The sequence below is a fragment of the Ziziphus jujuba genome, chromosome 3 (assembly GCF_031755915.1).
Source record: "Ziziphus jujuba cultivar Dongzao chromosome 3, ASM3175591v1".
Taxonomy (NCBI): Eukaryota; Viridiplantae; Streptophyta; class Magnoliopsida; order Rosales; family Rhamnaceae; genus Ziziphus; species Ziziphus jujuba.
The window spans coordinates 8,226,039-8,242,669 of NC_083381.1; the positions used below are offsets into that span (position 1 = coordinate 8,226,039).

General features: G+C 27.7%; 1 protein-coding gene across 1 annotated transcript; it reads right to left on the bottom strand.

The window, feature by feature from the left end:
* Nucleotides 1–1,833: 1,833 nt before the first annotated feature.
* LOC107422117 (uncharacterized) lies at nt 1,834–8,679 on the bottom strand. The gene is made up of 4 exons (XM_060815907.1): nt 7,193–8,679; nt 3,844–4,105; nt 3,248–3,425; nt 1,834–2,643 (listed from the first exon to the last, which is right to left on the bottom strand). Exons 1-4 carry the CDS (start codon nt 8,454–8,456, stop codon nt 2,104–2,106), a joined length of 2,244 nt encoding a protein of 747 aa, XP_060671890.1. The 5' UTR covers nt 8,457–8,679; the 3' UTR covers nt 1,834–2,103.
* Nucleotides 8,680–16,631: the final 7,952 nt, after the last annotated feature.

Below are 16,631 nucleotides of genomic sequence, written 5' to 3' on the forward strand. Positions count from 1 at the left end.
AATTTATTAAAAAGAAAAATCCAGATTAGTTGTCAAAAAATTTGTTAAAAAGCTTTGTAAGAAACCTTCCCTTATATATTTATATAAATATATATATATATATATATATATAAAAGGGAAGGTTTCTTAATTTTGATGTAGTAAGAATAATGAAAACTTCATAATAAAAATATCTTATATGATAAATTATATCATCCATATTAATTACCACTTAAAGAAAAATAATTTATCAATCAAATCTAAAAATACTTAATTAACCATTTGTAACAATTACCATGCATCTCACGCGAATCTCTATTAATTCCTCCTCAATTAATGTATTTAAAAACAATCAAAAACATATTTAAGTAAAAATGACATTAATTAGATAATGTATCTTAGGAAAGAGGTATGAAACCCTTACAATAAAATCCTAACTGCCTACAGCGGCATATTCAGCTGATATGGTAATCATTAATGACCGAATGTTACCGATCCACCTTCCTTTTTCATGTAGGACTTTAGCTTTAAGAAATCAATAGAGATTTAGAATAAAAAGTTCACTTTCCAATTCCATTTGCACTGTATACAGTCCCCCTAAATTTTAATTTACCAAATTACCCTTTTTCTTTTTCTTTTTGAAATTTTCTTTTCTTTTAACACCAGCCGTCATTGAGCCACCAACAGATAAAACCGTCGACGGCATGCCACCAGAATGCAGCAGCTGTCCTCTTATAGCACCAGTTCCATCAATTCCTCTATAACTTTGTCACATAATCCATAAATTTATGAAATACATTGAAAATTATTATTAAATTTATTTTTTAAAAGTATTTTTATAAAAACATTAATAAATATTATTGATGTTTAATTTTCTACTTATTTATTATTTTTTATGGTAATAAATTTAATATTTTTATAAATATTATAAAATATATGTAAATTATAATATCTATAAAATATAAATATGCATGTGAAATAAATAATAAATATTATAAAATATATGAATATTATAAATATGTATAGGAAATATATTTTATATAAATATAGATAAATGAATTAATAGAATGTCATAGCAATAATTCATAGGTATCAAATTCAATCATTAGAAAATAATAATTTTGCATACAATCAACTAATATTATATAATGTTTATTAACTAGAACAGCCACATTTAATATAAAATTCATATAGTTACATATTAACAATTATATACAAAAGTATCAAGCAGATACAATTTTCAATAATTATTTTTTATATTTCACAATCCAAAATAAGGATGAGGAAGAGATAAACAATTTTCAACCATCTAAAAGTTTTATATATTATTGAGTTGACATTTTATGAAATATAATGTAACTGTTAGAATTGTTTTATATATCTTAATTAATAAATATTTTTATCAAATATATATTTTTTGCATTTTTATTGATAATATTATATTTATGATCATTAATGCTTACTATACATTGATTGATTAAGAAAAAAGTAAAACCCATTCAATATTTTTGCAATTTTTTTAGTCAATTTAATATTTAATTGATTAAATAAACTAATCCTTAAATTTTGATTAAAAAAATAATAATTTTTTAAAATCAATTTTCATAAATTTTTATAAATTTTTATTGATATTCGATAATTTTTGATATTTTCATGAATATTTCCGTATTTTGATATTTCCCTTATATCAATTTTTTGAACCTTAGTTATAGCATTATTGTTATTTATCACCAAATGGTGATAATCACCACTAGTATTGCAGCCTTCTAATAGCTCGTGATCGGTCTAGAAAAGATTCAAAACCAAAATGGTGATGAATAGCACGTTCACGGTTATACAGCAACATGCATTGGATTTGGAGCTCAAATGACAAAGGCCAATTTTAAATTCCAATATTAGCAACTTAGACTTGAGCACTGTGAGTTTCTCTAACCTTCTTAGATATGAGTCATTTTCTCACTATCCCTTTTGTCTAAAACATTTAAAGCTACATAATATACTCGATGCACATTCAAGAAAAAATTTTAAACTCTATGGAAGCGCATAGTTGATTCAAAAAGTAAAAGAAAAATAACACATCAACAAAAGCCCAAGGCTTTTAAAGCTTGAAAGAGCAACACATAATTAGGAACCTTCAGCTTCTGCCTGCCCGAAATATCGTCTCGAAATTGTGACAAGGATGCTAAGCATTATAACCTCGTCATCAAGTTCAGACTTTCCAGCACGTAAGCTAGCACACTTCCGAAGCAGATTTCGAATAGAAGCACAAGAGTCTGCATCTAGTGGCGTGTCAACTACTGCACACAAAGCAAATAGCCACAAGCCATCATTCTTTGACAAGGTGCTTGCATCCTCCAAGGATTTTATCCGCTTCCTCAACATTGATAGCCGAGCTACAGAGTCCATTCCTAATATCACAGACAACAGAGGATAGTTGCTGGAACTTTCATTTGTTGATGACTTAGATATCAAATTCTCTGGTAGCTGTTTGGTATTATTCTCTTCTCCAGTTAATGAGGATGGCTGATTATATGAATTATCAAGCCTGCAACAATCACGAGGCGGGTAGGGTTCAACTTCCTTGGTTTTGATTTTTACACCTCCAGGTAGCATAGGGGAATGACTCTTTCCAACAGTGGAAGAAGACTCAAGACGAGACATAGCCTGAAAGATAGGTCAGAGATTTAAGTAAATTTTCTCCTAGTCAAATTAAAAAACACAGGTATTGAACTTCAATTCTTAAGGTTTTCGTTTATTGCGTAATTTTAGTTATTCAAACTACATAAATATTTTTATGAAAAATATGCCCTAATTCTTAGTTCTTAGAAGGATTGTGGAGAAGTGTAAAGGTGCTCAAAGTTACTTGTCTTCGTCTTGATGAAGCATTCCTCTTCCTGGTATTCCTTCTTGAAGACCAAAAATAAGTTGTCCATATTTTTAACTAAAATTTACCAACTTCATTTACCAGTAGAAAACGGATTCTAAGGCCTTAGGTGATTAAGTGCTCTAAAAGGAAGGGTTAAGATGATGAGGGTTTCTCTCAAAAAATATATATATATATATTTCCTGCTTGGATTGTCAAATTTAATTACCGCACACAAAAATATTTCAACCAGTGTGATCTAGCACACAAAAAATGGATATCCAGGTATCCAAAAACTTGAAACCAGAAAGAAACAAAAATGCAGACTAGCTGAACTGTTTTACTTTTTAATAGATGGTTCAACCACAAATAGTGCAAAAAGTAAATTAAGAGAGTAGATTATACCAGCCTCAGCTCAGAAAATTCAGCAAGAAATGCATCCTCCCACTGTTTCAGTGGCAGCAAATGTTCTGGACACTTTGCAATCTCAGGAATATTGGGCAGATAAACAGTCTGATCTTTGCTACATTTACTTCTCTCAAACTTAGCTACACTAACTTTTGGAACCTGAGCTGCTTCCCACCTAAGAAATTGAAAGAACCACTTTGGATTAACATTAACTTCAATATTATGTATTGCCTTCAATTTAGCTCAGGATTACCATGAAAATTCTAAAGAAAATTGCTATCTGTAGAGTCAGGTTAAACAAAAATGCAAACCTAACCCACGTTACATACCCAAGTTCAGTATCAAATAGCCAAACACAGCTAGCAAGAAGAACGCAATCCTTCGAGCCACATTTCATAAAATATTTCATGCCCAAAGAATTGGAAAGAAAATTTTGCATGCTCAATCAACCAAACTAAGCAGTAAGAAAAAACAGTATTTCTTGACTCTTCTTCCACTTCCTTCTTTGGCAAGCAGGAAATGAGAATCTTAAACATTTGCACTCAATCAACAAAAATTTAATAGGGGATGAGAACATGTCAATGTTAATATACCTGACACGCCTAAGATATTCAAGTCCGTCTTCTGGAGAACCAGATTCAAAATTGGGTTCTCCCTCAACGAAAAAGGCAGGTCTTTGAATGCTAGCATAATCTTCATCACTATCATAATCATCGCTGTACTCTCCTTGTGCTGCATTGCCACCTTCATCCACAGCACCATACCAGCAAGCAGCATCTGAGGGATTCAGATCTTCAGTTTCATTTTCTATCAAATTTCCTACTTCAATGTCCGTCTTTTCTGTACATTCTTCCCCTGAAAGTAAGCATAAACATTAACAAAAGTTCACCAGATTTGGAAGTATTGGAGTTGCATCGGGACAATACAGCTAAGTTTCCAGGTTAGACATCCAACAAGTACAATTAAAAGCTAAAAGCATCTCTTTTAGACACATACACAGTAGTGAAACCATCAACTTCATTGAGAATTACCACTTTATTATTTTTCATCAAACAAAGAATGTATTGTATCATCTGTACAACTAAGACAAGCTTTACAATTGAACATAAAGAACAAGTTTCCATACAAAACAACCACACAAGAGGTATATGTTCATGTGCTTCAGCACACAAATCAAAAGAAATATCAACTATATCCTATGCTGCACATATGGTCTTTGGTGATGTCTTTAAACGATTCTTCAATGCACAAAGACATTCATACGATTCCATGTTCCCTTTGGAGCAACCGCACCTGTGCAGAACAAAAATACAAACATCAAATTGACACAATCAGAGCGAACAACAAAAATGAAGAGAAGCTACTTAAGCTACAAGAACAGAAGCCAAAAAGCTCTCAGACAACTGTTAAGAAAATCATGATTAAAAGAATGGCTTACTCAAAAGAAAAGAGGAAGGAGATCAAATAGTTATTACACTGTTAATCAGATAAGTAGACAGATAAATGACAAGTTTAAGAACCATGTGCTTTTGGTCTTCAAGAAACAAAAAGAATGGGACAACAAGTGATCAACAAATGAGAGCTTTAGGATATATAAATATCTATATTATATATTTATATATATAAAACTACAAATTTCAAAGCCACAATAATCTAGAGCAGTTGCATACATTTGTTTTAAGAACTAAAGAAAATTTACAAAAGGTCCTTTTGAATAATTGGACAAATCTTTTTAAATAATTGGACAAATCGGACAAATCCCTCTGGATTCAGTGTTCTGGGAAAGAGAAAAACCTCTTTTCTGTCCAAGTTTCCCAAAGTTGAGTGTAAAAAAGAGGCTGGACCAAATGCTGGGCATGACATTTTTACCATGAGCAAGAAGAAATTAGTTAAATACCAACACAGGCTAGTTGTCAAAAGGACAACCAAGTATCACCAAAACAATGTATTCAAATTTTCTCAGTAGGTGCTTGTTCCAGATGATAACGTAGTGAACTGGAATTCTTATATTTTGATGAAACATTAATAATGAGATAGGAGAGCTGAGAGTTCTTTTCTTTTATCACTTAGGAGCTGTGCAGAGGTACAGATACAGAAAACAAAACAACAAGGGGACCAAGAGAGTATAATTTGCTTAAGGTATTAGACATGCTGCTAAGGAGAAAGGCAATACTTTTTTAATTGATTTTTCTTCCAGGGATTAGTCATTTCAATGACCAAAAAGTCAAGAGGAATTAAAATAAAATGTGGAACAGACAATGCTTATGAATGTGCACTCAAGGAAAAGATTGCTTTCTAAGACCCTAGTTCCTTGAATATCAGAACTTTGTTTCAGTTTCAGCTAAACAATATATAATGTATATATAGACACAAATACAGATATCTATATATATATATATATATATTCTTGTTTATGCATGTGTGTGTGTAAACATATGTATTAATAATGAAACTAAACCCTAAGATTATTTTAGACAAAAATGTGTGAAACATTATCATAATTTGTGACATCTCATACACAATTTTTCTGTTTCAAGCTCCACTCTATATACCATAGTTTACTATCCAAAGTCATTATATGCTTTCTGTATGCAGTACAACTCCAAGTGGCAAGGCACCTCACTCTTAAGTTGACCATATTCTAAAAGGACTATACATCACACTAAATTAAAAGTTAAAACTAGAAATCGACCAAAGTATTCCCAGAAAATTGCCAACCTCTAATCCAAAGATAAAAACACCTTCACACAAAAACACAGTTGGTAAATAGAAAGAGAAAACTGTTCAACAAGGAGCATTTTCTAAGCATCATAATCTGTTATCCTTCAAATTCCTCATAATATCTCCAAACCAGCCAAGGCTGGATCCAAAATGAAATCTTTGATTCACTTTCCATAATATTCACATCCATTCCCATTATAACTATTAGCAACTATCTCCCCCTTGAAGAAGCTAGGGAGATCGCCCTCCTAACAGATTCCCAAGGATAGATTAGCTACCAGACCAACATACAAAAAAAGTCGCCATGACCAGCACCAAAGTGAACACTGGCCTCAATCAAAGATAGAGTAAATGCAAAATGAAGCACAAACAAATCTCTCTCAGTTAAACGTCATGCAATGATACTGACCATTGAATTTATTGGATACAGCAGCATAAGAATTTCTTTGGACCATAGTTATACAATAAATTTGGGACTCAAATGCAAAAGCAAGCTTGGCAAATTATTCCCAAAAATCCATCCAAACACTAGCAACACATAAAGGCATACAAGAAACACCTGGTTGTCATATGTTATCCAGCAATATAAGGCATACCCCCCGTTTTAAATTCATAGTAAGGGACACATGTAGACACCAACTAAGAATGTGACATGATATTCAAACACCTAGGAACAATATCAGGATCCAGATTATAGATTGGCATAAGCTCTAAAACGTAAAGTAACTTTGCTACCGGAATTGTAATATTGAAGAGTCACGACCACCTTCAAAATTTATCAAATTTTTGCAGTTTCTGTTAGGCATCTCCAAGCAGACTTAACTTAGTTTTTCCAAGCCATTAGTTACCGTTTTTTCCAAGCCATTAGTTACCGTTTCCAATTTAGGTCCAATCACTTTGTCCGTGCAATTCTTTGATGTAAAGCCATGGATCATCCTTCATTTTGATATCATATTTATGGTATTTGGGGGGAAAAAAAAAATATATGTATATATATATATACACATATAGATATTAAAAATAAATAATAATTAAAAAGAGCACAAATGAATCAACAAAAATGCATAAAAAAAGGAGCAAGACCAATAAAACACACTCAGGGCATTTAATGACAGCAAAACGTTAGTAGACCTAAGATGCATGAAACCATTCACACTGAAACTAGTTTGCAGGAGTTCAAGCATAACAAAACGACAAGCTGAATCGAATGACAGCACTTACCCAGAATTGAAGGTAACCTTTCCTTCTTTACAGATCGCTTGGTAGGTTCAAAGTTCAAGACGATATGCTTCTGATGCTTAGAGCTTGCCGGGTCATTCTGATGCTTATAGCTTGCCAGATCATCATACTCCTTCGAAACAGCAGGACCAAGCCCAACGTATATGTCTTTCCACATTTTCCTCTGTTCTACAATGTTCACAAACCTCAAGGCCTCTAGCTCCTCTCTGTTATACTGTGTCTTGGCTCCTTCCCCATTCTTTGGACGCCCATTATGAGCTTCAGTCATTTGGGTTATCCCTATATTCTTTCCACCCATCTCCTGGACCTTTTTCATTCCTTTAGCCTTTCTTCGCGAGCGTTTCACCTTCTTCTCATGCATGCCTTCTGCAAGGTTGTTCCCCTGCCTCTTTGTATGTTTTCCAGGAATGGAAAAATCATTCTTTTTACCACCTCCATATCCAGTTATGGGGAAAAACACCGGTTCAATCAAAGCTGTTTCATCAATTACTTCAATCTCGAAAGAACATCTAGCAGACCAATCAATCCCTTTGAGCGCATGGACATCCTCAGCATCATTGTTGACTGGTTTGTGCACTTCTTGACGGTCACTCATCTTTTCATCAGACCCAACAATCGTAGTAGAATTACCCAATTCTCCTCCTGACCTCTTAGAATCATTTACTTCTTTCGCATTGATTTTATCTCCAGGCATTATCAATGCCTCAAGTTCTTCCAATAAATGTTTCTTTTTAACTTCCAAGCTACTTTCCGCTTCCACCACAGAATTTCCCAAGAATTGCTTTTCATGTAAAGAAAACGAAGGAACAGCCAAACCTTTCTCGGAGTCAGCTTGAATAGCCGGAAGCTTCTTTGAAACGGCTAAACCTTCCTCGGAATCTTCAAATTCTTGAATTCCCATGACACCCACTTGGCTTTTCAGAGTCACTTTCTCTTCTTTATCAACCAACTCAGAAAACAAGGAGCTTTCTTTCACGTCCTCCGCAGTCTTCAAGACCTCAGCTTTCACAGAACCAATATCAGAGAAAAAACCCACCGCGCAATCCCTCGCAAATCCTTCACCGATTCCATCAGACCCAGAAACCATTTCACAATCCGGGGATTTTCCTTTCCCATCGGGGATTTCACGGTTTTCTTTGACATGGCTCTCGGATGATTCACCGTGCGGTGAACACTCAGCATTCTCGGAGTGAAATGGATTGGCCGACGACTCAGCAGAGACGAAACAAGGACTAGTTTCTTCCATGAAAAATCTTTGGTCTTGGATCGAAAGCCAAAATCAATAACCAAAAAAGAGAGATTGTTTATCAAAAGCAGAGAAGGAAAAATAGAGCGTTGGAGGAGAATTTCTTGGATTTTTATAGTGGGATTTCTTGGTTTTTGTCACAATATAAAGACTAGAGAGAGAGACTTTTGGGTTTATGGGAACGGAACTGGTAAGAAGGGTTTATCCCTCACAGGTTTGGCTTTAATTTTTGTTTACAACAATAATTTTTTAAAGAGCTTTCTATTTTCCTTTTCAAAAAAAAAAAAAATCCATTTTAAAAAACTACAAAATGTTTGCTTTGAAATTGATTGTATATGCATTATCAATAATTTTTTTTGAATATATAATACTATATATATCTTATGGATTAACTACAAATAGTTATATATTTTAGAAATTATGTTTTTAATATTTTTTTAAAATATCTTAAAACATTATAAATAATTTATTTTGGATTACTATAATGATATAATCAATAACTTTAACTCTCTTTTTTTGTTTCCATTTTTTTTTTATTTGAAATTTTGATGAAGTTAAACCTGTAACTCAGAAAATTAAATATTTAGGAATAGAATCCTAACTAATATGACGACACCGTGATACAGGAGATGAAAACGGATGGAATTCTTTATTATTATTTTTACTTCAGACAAGGTTTTATTTATTAGGGGAAGAGATTAAAGATTTTTAATTTTTTTATTTTTTAAAATTCTTCTGAAAATTACACAAGAAGACCTATTTACTTCATGTAGCTTGATCTATTTTTCTTTTATATTGAGGTGAGGAATTCAAACTAGATCATCATTTGGAAGGGGATTTCAAAGGTGTCCCTGTTGAAATCCTCAATTTGTTTCTTTCATATTTATGTATGATTTTTTTTTTAAAAAAAAATTGATTAATTTCAAATGTAATAATAACAAATTTCTTTGATAAAAGAATCGGATATTATCCATTTGATTGAGAATGTATGGTTAAAATGGGAAAATATTCTTAGGCAATTAAGGAAAACATGCAAATGGAAGCTCTAATTCCTAGATTATATCCTATTTAGATACATTCCATTGCTTTTTATTTTATTTTATTTTATTTTATTTATATCCATGTATTTAGGTTAATATTAATTGGTCAACATTATAAATGTTAATCAAAAAAATTCTTCAAGTCGAGGGCATGTAGAAAAAACGAGATTAATGTTTTGGCTTTTGAAATTTGCAATAATTGCATTGAATAAGAAGCAGCTTATGTATATTAAGTATTTATCTTAAACAATTTAGTTGTTTTTTCTTTATCATGTTTTATTTTTTATTTTGTTAGAATTTATTATGTTTGATAAATAATGTTTGATTTTTTTATTTGGATTAAAATAAAAATAATGATTTTATTTTATTTACTACTTTTTTTTAATATTTTCAATTTACATTATTCTAAATGTTTTCAATAATCTAATATTTTTCAATTTACATTGTCATGAATGTTTCCAATAATGCAATGTTTTCTAATAATGTATATTGTCTTTTTCCAAATTTTGTTACAATATATTGTAAAATAAATATGGTAAAATGAATTTTATATATTAAAATTTAAAATCATGTTTGGTAAAATATTTGTAAAGAAATGGTAAAATTATGTTTGATAAGTATTAAAAGTAATATAATATATGATATTTAAAAGTATATAGCAATTAACTAAAGAATTTAAATTGTAAGTTTGAAAAGTGGTGTCCAATATAAATTATTATTTTCTAAATAAAACCAATATTAGAGATTTTAAACTATTCGTATGTCAAGTTTTGCTTGAATTCTATACATGATAACAAATTTTAACTCAAGCAAAAATTATAATGATGAATATATTGAAAAAAATAATAATAATAAAGAACTATCTTTATAATTCTACTAAAAGTTATGATAAATGTTATAACTAATGCAATTAAATATAAATAAAATAAATAAATATTATTTACATCAAAAATTAATTTATTTGTTTATGTTTATTTATCTAATATTATATATAATTATTTTCTAAATATTAATTAATTATCATTTATGTAAATGCTTCATTACTTTAAAAATACACAATTTTAATTAAATGAAAAATATGATAACAAACCATGGAACAATACTTTGCATATAAGAAAATAAAATATTAATAAGTTATTAAAAAAAAAAATTCTGTACAAATGTCATCCTTTAATTGATAAGAAGATTTACATCATACAATTTACCAAACAAGCTAATTTATACATGACATTGACATTACATAAGCATAAATAAGTTAATCATTATTTTAAAATTTTAAATTTAAAAGTTTTAACCTATATAAATATTTATTTCATAAATTATGAAGTCAACTACCCATATTGAATACCTATTAATTTAAAACTTTAAACTTTTAATATAAAACTTATTAAACTTTAAATTTAAAAATTTAGAATTTAAAAATTTGGCTCACATAAATTATTTATGGATATTATTTATCAATAATAAATAGTACATTAATTTAAAATGGACAATTTCAATACAAAGTTATTCAAATTTTAAATTGTACATGCTATTATAATGAATTTTTAATATAGGAAATAAAAGAAGATTATATAAAAATATCAATTACGATGCTAAGATGTCAAAATTTAAAATTTGAAACTTTTCATCCATAAAAAGAATATTATTAATTCTAAAACTTTAAAAATAATTTTTTTAACCAAGTAAAAATTATGATAATAAATTATAGACAAATACTCTTCTATTAATAAATTAAAAAAAATCCAATTACTTCATTTTTATTAATTAAATGCCATTTATGTACAATTAATAGTACGATTGATAATTAAATTATATTTAATTTCATTTGCGTTTTAAATAGGAAAAATAAATATAAAGATAATTATTTAAGGCATGTTAGTCCAAAATATCAAAATTACATTTTTTTTGCTCCTAAACATCTAAATTATGATTTGTAAATAGTAATAATAAATTTGAAAATTAATCATATAATTAAAAAAGCCTGAATAAAACCATTTTTATTTTTTGGTATATAATCACTGATTCTAAATAAAGTAAATAATATTCTTTTAAAATAATAATTATTTTTTAGATCAAAATAAAGTTTGAATAAGGCTAATTATTTATTTTGAAAATAAATAACCTTTTTTCCTTGAATAAATGAGGGCATAAATAAGGCTATGTTCATAATATTTAGATTGAGAAATGTGGTGATCATATATGGTCATTTTTAAAATTGATTCAAATAATGAAACAAAAAACTTTAATTTGGACCAATGGCTTGATTTTAGGAATTACAGAAAATTTTCATTCTTGATTTAAAATAATATTTATGTTCTTATCAACTTTTTGAAGGTTTTTATCTATAAATAGACAATAAAATAAGTGATCTTTCAATTCTAAATCAATAAGATATATAACTATTGAACATGTTTTCTCCTTAATTTCAATTTTTGTTATAATATTTTTTTATTATCAAAATATTATTGTTATTTTCTATTATCTCACTTAGTTGACTAAGTTGTAGAGAATAAACAATTTAAAAATTCTTAAATGCTTTATAATAAAGAGGCTTTTAATTAAAAAAGCCTGAATAAAACAATTTTTATTTTCTAATATGTAATAACTGATTTTGAATAAGGCAAATAATATACTTTTAAAAGTATGTGATTTTTTACCTTTTATTGTTGTACTCAAAAATATATAAAATTAATTTTTGTTTTAAAAATATATAAAATAAACATACTTTTTTTTTATTAATATTGATAACAATATATATATATATATATAAACTTTGACACGAATCATTATATGAATACTTAAATTTCCCTTAAAAAATATTTAAAAAAAATATTAATTATTATTAGGTTATCAAACAACTATAATAAGATTTTGTCATATCAAAATGTATATATTTGATTTTATTTATATTTGATAAACTTAATTGTGAAATTATTGGAATGAATATTTGATTATGAATATTTTATATAGAAAATCAATTGAAATTATACATATTTGATTTGATTTAATTTTGATAAAATTGATTGTGAAAATAATGTAATGAATATTTGATTGTGGATATTTTATCTAGAAAATTGATTGACATTGTATATATTTGATTTTATTTAATTTTAGTAAAATTGATTGTGAAAATTATAAAATGAATATTAGATTGTGAATATCTCGTATAGAAAATTAATTGATATTCTATATTACAATGATATATATATATATATATATAATATTATATATAACAATTACTGTGATAAAATTATTTATAGTTATTTGGGTAAGTATTATATGTAAAATAATAAAGATACACATAACTTTGCCATTAAAAAATTACATAAATAATATTTTATTTTATTAATGGAAAAATTGGAAATATTCTTTTCAGAATATAATTGTTAAAAAAAAATCTATTTTTTATTATTTATAATTTTATCAAAATATTAATCAGTATCAAATATAATAACTATTAAAAAAAATGAAATTTTTTATTTTTATTGGTTGTATTCAAAAATATATATTTTTATTATTATAATATTAGATAATTGATTGAAAAAATATTTTTTTTTAATCTTTTTTATGGTTGTACCCAATTATATATAAAATTAATTTTTATTTTAAAAATAAAATTTTAAATAAATAATATATATATATATATATAATTTTATTATAATGAATATTACCATTTATATTAAATGTAGATTATAATTAAATTATATGTAATATATAACTTATATAATTTGATACTGATCTGTATTATAATATTATAATATAGATAATAAAATTGCATATATATATATATATATATATATATATATATATATATATATATAGTGATTTTATGTTCAAGATCGATCTGATGGGAATGAATTCGATCAAAAACATGGAAAAAAAAAATTATAATTATTGGATTCAAATTGCAGACACTGACAGCTCATTTCAAAACTCCCTCACATGAGAAAAACTTGACAAAATGCTTCCACCCCTCCCGCTCGTACCACCGTTCCAGCGACCGGCCTGACCATTTCAAAATTTTCAAATCCAGCCCACCCACCTTTTCTCTTCTCCATTGCTTCCACCCTTCCCACTCGCACCATCTCTCCGCTCGCACGCAAGCCACCTCTTCTCCTCTACTTCTGCTTCGTATATTAATTGTTTTCACTCTGGTCCAGTTTTGTTCTGGGTTTAGGTTTGTTCTGCTTTGCTTTGGAATGATTTTGCTTTGGTTGGTGGGTAAAGCAGAATCATTGAAGTTGAGTAACCCAGTCACAAGTGTTAAAGGAGTATGCTAAAGGAGTATGCTTTAAAAAAACAAAATATATATGTAGTTTAAACAATTTTATGTTTGTTCATATAAAGGAGTATGCTTTATGGACTTTGATGGGTTTTGATTGCGTAATACAAAAGTCGTTGTTTCTTGGTAAAAGTTTTTACATATTATTTCGTTCTCCAATTACTTTTGCTTGGCTTTCTAATTTGAGTCTTTTACTGTCTATCTGCAATATCTAAGCCCATGTGGCGATTTTCTGTTGTTACTTAGATAGCGGGTTCATGAACGATTCCAAACCAAAATGAATATGCCTGACGTTCTGAATCTGCAACATGCTGTTCATCAATCATTTGAAGGAGTGAAATATTCAGATTACTCAAAAACAATTGTTTATATTGGACGTGAAGGTGAAGGCATCATTGGTGCCTTGGCAATTGGATGTGAAGCTGTATTCTCTACAGCTGCAGCAACTTGAAGAATTTCTGATTTTTCATAAAAAAACAGCAGGAGGGTCCCTGTCTGATATAATTGAGAGAGAGGTGAGATTCGAGGGAAAAGTTTACATATAAACAGAGCAAGGAATAATTTTATTAAACAAATTTTTATTAAATAATAAAAATAAAAAATAAAAAATAAAAGGTAAAAACCATGGTTTTCTAAAAAACCATTGCCAAAAAGGAGAAAAACCGATACTTTTTCAAAAAACTTCTGTTATTATAGGTTCTTAGCAATGGTTTTTAAAAAGTGTTATAATTTTTTAGCAATCTTTTTTTAAAAAATGTTACTAAAAACCTACAATAGCAGACATTTTTCTATAAAAGCGTAGACTTTTTTTGTGCGTAAATTTTTCCCTCAAATCTCACCTACACTCAAGTATCAGACAGGGACCCTCACTGAAGGAAAGCCTGCTGTTTTTGCTGTGAGAGGAGAGTTGGGCTTGCAAGTGACGGGAAATCAATAGTGAATGGATGGCAGAATGGAATGACCAAAGAGATTGTCAGGTGTTGAGTCAAATGCTGGTAGCAGTGTTCATAGACGCGCTCAAAATCTGGTCGCCGAAGAAGATGGTCGGCAATGATGACCAAGTTGCTGAATGCCCAGACACATACCCCCAAAAAAAAAAAAAAAAAAAGAGAAAACTAATAAACTAAGAATTTTAGGAAAAACCTTAGCTCTGTAACAAATAAATAGAGAATAATCTGAAGAATGTGTGTGGGGAAGTAATTGTTGTAGGATTTTGTAAATAAAAATTATAAATATTACTTAATTATTTGGTTGTCATAATAAATAAAATAATAAAAAATAGTGTTATAGTGAAAGAACACGTCTTCAGAGTGGAAATATATCTGTTATTGAAAACGAAACAACTTTTAACACTTTATATATTCTGAAGCATTGGATTTTTTCATATAGATGCAATATTTTCTATAATAATAAATATATTTCTACGATTGAAAAAAAAAAAAAACAAAATAAAGAAATAGTCGTCATTTTTGTTTTTTCATCGTTCATTTATAAAACAGAGAGAGTAAAGCACAAGATTGGTCATCTATCAATCCGTTGAGCGCCAATATGAGACGAAAATTGTCTTAAAACCAAAAAATCAATTCTTACCTCGACTAACAGTTTTTCTATCATCTTCTTCTAATGTATGTGTATTTGATATTTATGTATTTAGCAGTAGAAATTCATATCTAGGACAACAATTGTCTATCTTTGAGAAACACTACTGTTTTTTTTTTTTTTTTTTTTTAAAGAATGAAAAGAAGAACCATCAGAATATGGTGGTGCACGCTAGGAGCTGGGAAATGGGGGAGGCAGACGACCACACTTTTTCTCATGTGAGAGAGTATTTAATCTGCGCTGTCCATCCCTTTTGTTTTTAATCCAAGGACCATTCTTTTTCTCATATTTTTTGACCGAACACAATACCATCAGATCGGTCCTGAAACATGTAAGCACTATATATATATATATACATTTTTTTTTTAAATCCAAGTTATCATTGATTAGATAATAATAATAATAATAATAATAATAATAATAATAATAATAATAATAATAACAAATATATTTAAATTATATTATAAAAATTTAATATGAAAAAATTAATTATTTGTAAATAATCTAAAATACATTTAAATTTAAATTTGAATTCCATAAATAGAAATATTATATGAATAAATTTAAATTTGAACTAAATTATATAAATATATTTGAATTTAAATTTGAATTTGAATTTTACAAGTGGAAAAAAATTTTTAAAAAAAATATTTTTTAATTTAAATTATAAAATAATTTATCTTATAAAATAAAATATTTTTATAGAATAAATAATAATAATAATAATAATTAAATTACATTATGAATATTTAATATATAAAAATTACTTATTTGTAATAAATCAAGAAATATATTTAAATTTGAATTCAAATTTTATAAATAAAAAATATTATTTAAATACATTTAATTTTGAATTAAATTATATAAATACATTTAAATTTGAATTTAAAATTTATAGATAGAAAAAATTATGTAGTAAATTCCATAAGTAAAAAAATTTATATAGATAAATATTTTTACTTTGAATTTCATAATTAAATAGTATATATAGAAATCAAATTTATAGTTTTAAATAAACTTTTATAGTATAGTTTAAAAAAAAATCTAAATATTCTTATTAACAATAAAATTTTTAAATATAATTAATTAGTATAGATTATTTCTAAATTCATCTATCATGGTTATTCATATCGTATATTACACGGGAATAGATACTAGTATCAATTGACAACCAAAATGTGAACAAAAATGGTTTACTGATAGTAATCATAAATATATATAAAAAAATAAAAATAAAAATGAATTTCCCGA